The 10,853-nt window shown below is 34.5% G+C and overlaps 1 protein-coding gene across 1 annotated transcript; it reads right to left on the reverse strand.

Moving 5' to 3' along the window:
- Positions 1 to 6,207: 6,207 nt before the first annotated feature.
- On the reverse strand, positions 6,208 to 9,101 carry LOC134234806 (uncharacterized). Its single transcript, XM_062716848.1, has one exon. It carries the CDS (start codon positions 9,079 to 9,081, stop codon positions 6,208 to 6,210), a length of 2,874 nt encoding a protein of 957 aa, XP_062572832.1. The 5' UTR covers positions 9,082 to 9,101.
- Positions 9,102 to 10,853: the final 1,752 nt, after the last annotated feature.

Genomic DNA, 10,853 nt, shown 5'->3' on the forward strand with positions numbered 1-10,853 from the left:
TGGAATTGAAATTTTAAGCATGTCGGAAATCCTATGCAAAATACTGGAAATTAAATGCAGTGAAAGAAAACATGAATATGAAATGAGCAAGCACACAAAATTGTGTACACCTAACAAAACCCTTAACCCTGGTAATGATTATCTAGCATATATTGTGTTCATTTGAGATAATTTCCATTTTTCAAAAGATAAGATAATTATAAGCTTGTATCTTTAATTTGTTGTTGGGAAGCTGACACTTATTCAGTTCACAAGGAATCTGTAGCTCTGGAGCTTCAAACGCTATTACCCAGAGAACAGGTCCATAGCAACGCGTATCAAAGTAGTGGGAGCAACCTCCAACATCGCTCACCTGAGCACTTGGGCTAGGTAAAAACAAATCAGCTCAGCACACAAAAGTTTACGGTGGGAAGGGAGGGGGGTGGACTTGAATTTTATACTTCTTGCCACCATATCAATATAAATTACTGGTATTAATGTAAAAACTTTGGGCCAGGAAAGATGAAACTTATGTAGAAGCATCCTCAGGTAGTGTACATTCAAGTTTATTCAAGTCATGACCCCCGGTGGTAGGGTGGGGCCACAATGGACGACCAACGTTTTACATAGGAATATATAGGAAAAATCTTCTTAATAACAACAAAGCCATGACTGGTCATGTTTATATGGAAGCATCCTCAGGTAGTGTAGATTCAAGTTTGTTCAAATCATGACCCCCGGGGGGTACAACCACAATGGATGATCAAAGTTTTACATAGGAATATATAGGAAAAATATATAAAAATCTTGATTGGTCTTGTTCAAATGTTAGCATCCTCAGGTAGTTTAGATAAAGATTTGCTAAAATCATGACCCCCAGGATTGGGTGGGACCACAAAAGTACATAACTTATTTGGAATAAAGCCACAGTTAATCAAAAATATGTAAGCACCCTTAGTTAGTGTAGATTCAAGTATGCATAGATTCAAGTTTGTTCAAATCATCCCCCCTCTTTTAGGATCGGGACCACTTAGGCATTTACTGAATTGATTTTTCCAAGCCACAGTGCTCAGGTGAGCGATGTGGCCCATGGGCCCAGTGTTACATGGATGAGTTCGATGTCAATTGTTTTGTTTTTGTTGCTTAATATTTCCATTTTAAGATATGAACTAACCGGATACATGAAGATGACCCTCTGACCATCGTTTGCATAATTTTTGAAATAAATTATGTTTGCACTACATTAATGCAAATCTCACCAAACAACATACAGAAATAAAGTTTCTACTTGTGTGACTTGCCATGTTTTAAATTCATTTGTATTTGATCTAGCTTTGGACATCTTGCAATATTTCTTTCAAATGGTGTAAACTTCAATTTTATGTAAATAACCGTTACTGACTGCAATGCGACTTTTCTTATTTTGATTTATTTTAATGTGCAGCGTCGCCCTCATGAAGCAGTGGTTAGAGCGTCTTCTCTAGAGTCACAAAGTAAGGAGCTGATCCTTATGTTGCGGGTTCTAATCCCACTGTGGGACGCAGTAGGTGCTACCTTTGAGCTAGCGCGAACGGTTCTTTTCGTTTGGAAAAAAACTCTCCAATCTATGACAAGTATCAATAGAATAACTAGTGCTAATTGTAACGGGAACCGTTACAGATGTTCCCCAAACGCTCCCCAACTCCCTTTTAGTGCCATATTCCTGTAAGTTTCATTAAAATAGGCAGAATCTATGCATTTAAGACTTAAACAACATTGCATGAGCGTAATGACTATATCATCTTGTCTACACTATTTTACTCATTGCACGTGCACGCACGTGCATGATGACCATACCTTCTTGTAGGAGTCCATTATGCCTGTCTATGTTCTTAATCCCATCTTGTTTGGTTGAAAAACAAGGGATTTATAGCCATTTTAAAGTTTAAGCCAATCAGATTGCAGCGCACGTACATGCGCGTGTTTTCATGACAATTATTATATATCATATTGTAGGACATCTTAAAGTATGCCTATGTTTTAAATTTCAAAGCATTTTGTCAGAAAACAGAAAAGATATTGAGATTTTTGTTTCAGCCAATCAGAGCAAAGTGCACGTGCACGCACGTGCATGCATGTAAATGCTGACCATACCATATTGTAGGAGTCCTTTATGTCTATCTATGTTCTAAATCCCATCATGTTTGGTTGGAAACCAAGGGAGTTATAGTCATTTAAAGTTTCAGCCAATCAGATTGCAGCGCACGTGCATGCACGTGATTTCCCGAAAATTTTTATATATCATATTGTAGGGAATCCTAATGTATGACTATGTTATAAATTTCAAAGCATTTCATCGAAAAACAAAAAAGATATTGAGGATTTTGTTTCAGCCAATCAGAGCAAAGCGCACGTGCATGCGCGTGAGTTCATGCAAATTTGACCATGTAATCATATCTATACATCTTATATATCCTTATATAATGAGTTTCAAAACATTTCATCAAAAAATGTAGAAGTTACATCCATATTAAATATATCAGTCAATTCACTCATTTCACGCGCACGCACGTGCATGCGTATGCGCGCAAAATGACCTTCGTTCCGCACACCTACACTACACACCTATTAACCCTAAAAAGGTTTTAGCTCAGTTGGGTGAACAGTTTCTGAGAACACTCGCGGACAAAAAAAGTACAGGAGAAGAAATAAGAAAAAAAATAATAATAATAATATTAATAATAAGAAACAGAGTAAAAACAATATGTTCCCAAACTCCGTTTGGGGAACATAATTAAAACCTGATCTTCCTATTCAATTGGAAATATCATTGGAAATGTTTCCATAGTGACTTTATTCATTTCATTTATCTATTTGTTTTCATGAGTAATTAATTCATACATTGTAACACTTTCTGAGAAATCTGTGACAAGTGCCTAATCTTTCAATATTATGAATAACGACTACAGAGTATCCCATACTGAAAATGTAACATTGTTTGCGATGTGCTAGAAATAGTTGTTACAGATTAAATGAGTTTAAAAATACTTTCGAAAAACAAACATTTCAACATCTTTTTTTTCTTCATGACGTGATTTAGATAAAGATTTACAGGTAACATGTATATGCGTCAAACTTTCTTTGTGTCGTTGCTAGGGGAGTGGTGTTGTTGCTATGGAAATAAGTCATTGAACAATATTCAATAACTTGATACAACATTTTAAAGTCTTTCGGAACTATCACCATGCAATTATCAGCATATTACTTGATTATCCAATTCCATGACAAACAATACAATCCCAAAGTCAAATCTGTTTTACAGGAGACATAGGAAGTTTGGTTGTCATGTACACGGAATCCTTTTTGCCATATGGGTTGATTAAGTACCAAAAAAAAATAACAATAATAAAACCAACATTTCATTGTCAATTTTGCTAAATCACATTTTTCTGACTTAATTTGAATAAGTCTTAATAAGATTACACGAATACACTCCAAAATTACCTTTCTTTGCCTTGTTGCTATGGAGAACCTGTCGTTGCTATGGAGATAAAGAATTATGCAATCTTCAATAATGTGCTAGGGAGACCGAATTTAATTATACTATTTTAAAATTTTTATCTCATTTATCATAAATAACCGTTCATTTGATTTTTCCGTAAACTTTTTACATTGTTTCTCATTTTATGCATCAAAAAGCCCATTTTTGTTGCTAGGCAACAGATTCGATTTTCAAAAGAGCCCATGGATTTGACTTCAAATTCTAAAAGAAAAATACCTCTGCTTTTATATGAGATACATGTAACAACTGTATTAATCGGGCCATTTTTAAAATTTGGCCTTGAATATTGCCAAAATCACTAAAAATGCTGAATCAGCAAAACTTGTAAAACATATGTTCCTTCCAATGTCTACCACAGAAGAACACAATAAATGTGTATCTTTATTACACCCATAAGTAAGAATAATTCTCATGGTATTTACGTGTTATTTTAAGCCTCAAACATAGGTGATTTTTTGTCCTTCAACACTGAAAAATCCGCCGGTTGCTAAGGAAATTTCTTTGACCGGGTTTCCATGGTTACCATGATTCAAAACATTTTTCATTTTACATACATTGTTCATACTTCAAAATAAATCTATGAGTGGAAAATCATCAAATTCTGAGAACCCTCATATATCACCCTTTGTCTGATTTTTATGTGGACTGGTACTTAATTGTCCAGTAGATGCTTGGTTTTCAGGCAAGTTTTGAACTAGTTTTAATTTTACTGATGCAGAAAGTTTTGTCTGGGATAACACATCTGTGTCTGCTCTTACATTTACTTTATTTGTTGAAAGGTTTTCTATAAGATTGTTATTAAAACAATCAACAAACTTGTTCTCAATAAACAGATGAGGTGCCTCCTTAGGATAGACTTCAGAGTCTTGCTTGATGATTCGTTGAGATATGAGTTCTTTGTCTTCATCTGTCATCTTGTTTTCACGTAGTCTATTTAACATTTCTGCAAATCTGAGGTCATCTTTTTGTCTCATAATTTCAGTTAGTTCATGCATATAAAAATGTCCATGCCACAAATTGTTTGCTAAACTCTGACCAGGATTAGAAAGGTCTTTGAAAATCCACTTGTCTCCAACGGGTGGCAACTGATACAAATCACCTACAGCTATGATACTGATACCACCAAAATCTTGTTTTCTCCCAGTAAGTTGTTGAAGTCTATCATTTATAAATGACAGCATATTATTTCCTACCATTGATATTTCATCAATTATCACAACTGACAAATTTTGGTACTTTGTCCTAAATGAGTTCAGTTCATCTGCACTCATGTGCTGCTGAGATTGATACATTTTTCTGTGAAATGCTGATGCAATAGTAGTCCCTTTGATGTTGTATGCAGCTTTACCAGTGTGAGCGCAAAGTAATATTCTAATATCATCAGGATTTTCACCTTCTTTTGAGTACAGTATTCTGTGTAATGTCTGAAAAATGGCATCAATAACCACTGATTTTCCTGCACCTGCTCCACCAGTAAGAAAAGCATATAATGATTCATCTCTGTTTTGAATCCAGTTAGTTACATGATTGTAAAATTCCCTCTGCTTAGTATTCAGGGATTGCAAAAGTTTATAATACTGCTGATCAGGAATGCGGACTGCACTCATTTCTGTTTCAGTTACTTTTGAGGACAATCCAAGTTCTGGCCCAATATCAAATTCTCTGTGTTGAACTGTATCAGGATCAAAATGAACAAATTCCTCAGATGGTTCAGAACCTATCTCTGCATCTTCTGCCTCAGCATGCTCTGTATTTGGTGCTATAGTCTCCAGATGATCAAGATCTTCTTCCGCTTGAAGTCGAGCTTGCTCTAATTCATCCACAAAATGCTCATATTTCTTTTGTTTCACTTGTATTATACATGCTTTTTGTCTGTAGTGCTGTTCATAAGTTTGAAAACCACCAAGTAGGTCAGCATTCTCATTTCTCCAAGGCAGAAAGAGAAGAATTCTTTCTCTGTAATACTGTTCAGAATTTGTTTTTTGGCTGTACCCTACATATCTAATTACTCGTTTGTTTTTTCGTCTTCTGATCTTAATCCCATTTTTCAAATGAACTAACACATCTTGATCCGTAAAAGTTTCTTGAGAATTATCCTCTGGGTTATCATCATTGACTTCTTCTTGTATATCTTTTCTAATTTCTTTCGGGAAAGTCACTTCCAATTCAGTAACTACATCAGCTAAGCACCGATTTTCTAGCTGTTTTGGTCTTCTTGCATATCTTTGTATCATACTATCTGCCTTGATATCAGTTGAATTCTTGGGTAACTCATTCAATTCATCTTGATGTTTGAGTAAGAAAACTCTGTCTTCAGGTGGTGAGGTATTGATAAAAACAACCTCTCTAGTTGCTTGTGTAAGTGGCATCTGAAGGATTAAGTAACTTGCCTCTTGTGCACTGACCTCAACAAAGTTTAAGAACTTGTTTCCAATATGTCGAACTTGTCGTTTAAGATCCATATTTCCTTCTGCAGCTTCTTGAGATGCCTTATCAAGCATTGCACTAATTCCTCTCTGAGATTTGCTGATATAAGCAACAATGTATGTGGCACATGCATAAGGATCAAGTACAAACTGAATATCTAAGTTAGCATTCCAGGCCTTTAACACTGATGCATTATAGTAATTCACTCTCATCTCCGATTGACTTCTCTTCAGAAACACTTTAGGACCTTTCAAGGAAGCTCAAATACATTTTATATACTTATCCTCACACATTTCTACAACAGTCTCTAAGAAGGACTCATAGTCTAAACTGCAACCATCTTTGTAATCATTAATTTTCTTCTGAATATCAGAATACAACTTTCTATAATGCTCAACATCAACATCCAAGGGTTCAAGAAGCATGGTTTTGGGCAAAGGTGGCAGAGGAAATCCAAATCTGCATAAAGATCTACCGCCTTTTTTGCAAGTCTTTGAGTGCTTATGTACTTGAAGCTCTACATGCTGCTTCATTTGAGGATTATTTTCCTGCAAACCACATGTGACATACTTATCTACATAAAGTTCAATTTCCTCATTGCTATTCTCTTTGTGCTTTGGAGCATCACTTGTCCATACAAGCATATGAATATGCGGTGAACCTCGGTTTTGGAATTCTACCCTCCGAAACACATCAGTGACAACACCTAGAGGATTGTGAGGACTCTTAAGAACAGTATTGATGAAAAGTTGAACTCTGTTGTCAAAAAATCTTGCACAAGTCACTGGATCTTGTTTAACTAGTTTTGATTTTTCACTCCAATTCAAATCCTCTAATTCTTCTTGTGACAGGGTTTTTCCATCTAGTGTTGCCAATGTTTTAAGCAGATCTTGCCATCTGGTATCAGCTGATGAGAGAGAAATAAACCAGGTTGGAAGACCCAACTGCCTTATCATGGCAAATACATCTTTCTTTTTAGTTGAAAGATATGCAGGTGAATTTCTGAGTGTTCTGAATATATAATACCCTTCATTTAATTTTACAATTTTTTCTGCAGAGGCTGGATTCAAAACTTGTTCAGCAGTGATTTTCTTACCATCTGATTTACATCTTCTCAGTGCCAAGTTAACTTTGTCACTAACTTGCTTAATTTGAATTTTCTTCAATTTAAAAAAGATGTTTGGTACAGATTGTGCTGCACGTCTATCAACACTGCATAACTCCCATTTTGCGATATCACTGTAGTGTACTGGAACTTCTCTTTCATCACTTTCAATTCTGCGTTGACCACAAAATATTGTGGGAAAACAAAGATATTCTGCATCTTTATCTGTAAATAAACTTACTGGTTTTTGGTTTTCTCCAGGGGCAAACACATACAGTTTATTTGTATCAATATCTGCTTCATCAACAAGTGTATCTGAATTGCCTTGAATACAATCATCTGAAGAAACTTCACAAAAACCATCATCATTACTTTCAGATTCACGATCATCACTATCATTTGAACTACCAATCAGTTCTTGTACTGTTTCTTCATTACTTTTTTCAATTTCATCTCTCCAAGATTGGTCTATCACTATACCGGAATTTTTATACAATTCACTATTCTTCATAAGCCATTGTAAAGCATCTAACACCATATTTGGACGAACATTTTCTGTGAAGCATGCCGATTTGTGAGATAATCTTTTCTTTAATTTTACAGCTATAGTTACATGCTCATCTATTTGTCGTGGAAGGGCATTCACAGTTGGCTGAATATCAACTGGAACATTTACAACATTTCCTTTGACCGACATCTGACCTCCTCTAGGTAATTCTCTTATTTGCATGAATGGTATGCGTTGAGATATCAGCCTCTCTTCCAGTGGGTGTAAATTCAAAGTATCTGGTTTTTCAGGCCACTTCATTCCATTTTTAACTGACAGTTTTGGAATTTTCTCATCTTTCAAAGCTGAACAGCAGGTTATACATAGCCATTCTATGCCATCTGCAGATGTAAATCCAGTACAAATACTTTTACTACTAACACTAAGATTAGTTGTATCTAGCTTCACAACACTTTTCCTAAACCAAGTCTGATGACAACATGTACACACATAAATTGGACCAATTTTCACTTCTTCATGAAATTTTTCTATACAATCTTCCAACGAATTACCATGACACCTTTTTTTTAATAAATTGTTTTCATGGTCTGTGAATTCCATATCAAGCCTCCTTTTAGCTTTAGAAACTCTGTCACTCTCTCTTTCCTTTTCTCTGTATTTTTCTCTACTTTGCATTTTACTTAGCCGTTCTTTCTCTAGCTGCTGTACATTGTCTCTTTTCTTTTTCTTTGCTTCTCTTTCTTTTAAACAGAATCCTGTATTAAGTCTTGCCTTGTTCATACTTTTTAATGTACGTTCTCTTTCCTTGAGCTTTGTTTCAGGATTTTCTCTGACACCTTTTTTGGAAGCAAGTTCTTTTTCTTTAAATTCTTTACTTTGTCTTGCCTTGTTCATACTTTTTAATGTACGTTCTCTTTCCTTGAGCTTTGTTTCAAGATTTTCTCTGACACTTTTTTTGGAAACAAGTTCTTTCTCTTTAAATTCTTTACTTTGTCTTGCCTTGTTCATACTTTTTAATGAACGATCTCTTTCTTTCTGCTTTGTTTCAGGATTTTCTCGGACACTTTTTTTGGAAACAAGTTCTTTCTCTTTAAATTCTTTACTCTGCCTTGCTTTGGTCATACTTCTAAGGTTACTTTCCCTGTCCTTCTGTTTTATCTCCAAGTTTTCCCTTTTGTTTCGCATGTAATTTCTCATATATTCATTTCGATTTCTTTGTGATGATTCAGAATTGGTACATTTTCTAGACATGTTCCCTTGAAACTCAAAGTACTTGTCAATTAAGGAGAGTCTCTCATTTCCTAAAATGGACACATTTGTTTTTTGTTTTACCGACACTGGTTGAATCTCAAACTGGCTTATCATTGAAATATTACAACTTTGATATAATGCAAACATGTAGTCCACAAGTTGCTCAGTATCTCCAAAAGTGATTTTTACAGCCTTCCCATCTGCACAAGAAAGACCATCTTTTCCATGGGAATGTGAATCAAAAAATACAGGACACCTCTTGTCATCCATATATATTGCAGAACAAATTCCTCCAATTATAATTACCCCTGCGAAATGATATTCATGATTTTAAGAACCTTTATGAGTTGTTCATAATTGTTCATGAATGGTTCTTAAAGGATTCTTAACAGGTTCATAAAAGTAGTTCATGAATAAAATTCATGAAAACATTCATAATTCATAGTTCATGAACAAATGATGAACAAATATGAATATTGGTAATTTTCAGTTTAAAGAAAAAAACTTAGTAGTTCAAGGTAATGAATGTTCATGAATTTTCATGAAGACTAAAAATGTAAAAATCAAATTGTCACAAACGATCGCCAGAAAACACTCATTACTCCCATATTACAACTTTTGCAGATGCAATTGTTGAACAAGCCCCTGATTTAATTAATAACATGCTTTTGTTTTGATTTTGAAAGTATGGGATCAGAGCCGAGTAGGGGAACATAAGAGGTTAAAATCACTATTTTCTAATCTATGTAATTGATAACTTAGACTCTTCAGGATAATAAAACTCTGTTATGAACTGTCTAGAAGGGAGATTATAATTAAATCATGATCGTAATTTAAAGAACACTGCATCAATACTGACAGCATTTTATTCTCATATTGAATTACTAATGTTTCTTCATCATTTAAATTGGCCAGTTATATTAATATTGTGCTTTAAATTATCTCATTTTTCACGACACAACTTTGTTCGACCGAATTTTCTCTATTTGTCAAACTTTCAACAAGTTGTAAGAAAATGAAACAGACTTACAGACTAGGAAAAATTTCATAATCTACGTAAAAACGTATCATAAATTTATTGACAACTAAAAAATTATATCTCTTGTCCGTACTGTACCGTATCATTCTTGGGTCGAAAAGCTTTATATTTTGATGCTGTTATAATGTCACATTTTTCTGTCCATCGTGTGTAAATGATACAGCACAGGCTGCATGGATGTGAAGAAGCTATGACATGAACCACATTCGTATTTTGTAGTCTATTCTCCTATACACTTTCATAGCTCAGGGTACTCAGTTTGAGGGAGAGTGGTTCCAACAGATATTTATTGTCCTCTGATATGGAGGCGGCCATTCTTGAATACGAAACTATGGCTCTACAGGTATAATGTAAAAAAAAATCCAATTCAATAAATGATATAACTTATATTAATTTAAAAAAAATAATTTCAGTGAAAAATCATTCAGATAGTGTTTGTTATTTTTTGTTTAACAAAAATCTTGGCAATTCGAAACTATTTCTTAATTAGCTCTGCATGACACTTTTTAAAAGGCACAAACTTTGAAACGTGCGAGACGTTGGAAAGTGAATCGGTAGAGTGGGAGGATTATTAGCGTAGTCATTCTTTGTCAACCTTTGAAGAAAATAACAGAATACGAAGAAGGAATATCCAGAGGATCAATTTACTTCATAATTGCAGATATTAGTGGTGAGTTACAAAAAATGGAGGCAATCGCTGAATCTCATTCTGTGAGATATTTGTCAAGATATTACTGTCTATTTGTAAGAGTTCAGTTATGTCCTTTTTAATGAAAATTTTGTCAAACTTTGGAGATCCAACCAAATTACGTTACATTTAATAATTAAAGTTTGAAACATTCATCCTGTTCACCTATAACATCTTGAACATGGCGGGCAAGGGAAACAGGCTAAACTCCCGCTCGAAATGCTTTAAAATATGGCAGTGCCTATGATGCAGAATTAAATGAAACAAATATGCAAGTCTTAAGTTTTCACATTTATGAGCATTTTCAGAAAATCT

The sequence above is a fragment of the Saccostrea cucullata genome, unplaced genomic scaffold (assembly GCF_032062105.1).
Source record: "Saccostrea cucullata isolate Sc308-1 unplaced genomic scaffold, CSIRO_AGI_Scuc_v1 ctg179, whole genome shotgun sequence".
Taxonomy (NCBI): domain Eukaryota; kingdom Metazoa; phylum Mollusca; class Bivalvia; order Ostreida; family Ostreidae; genus Saccostrea; species Saccostrea cuccullata.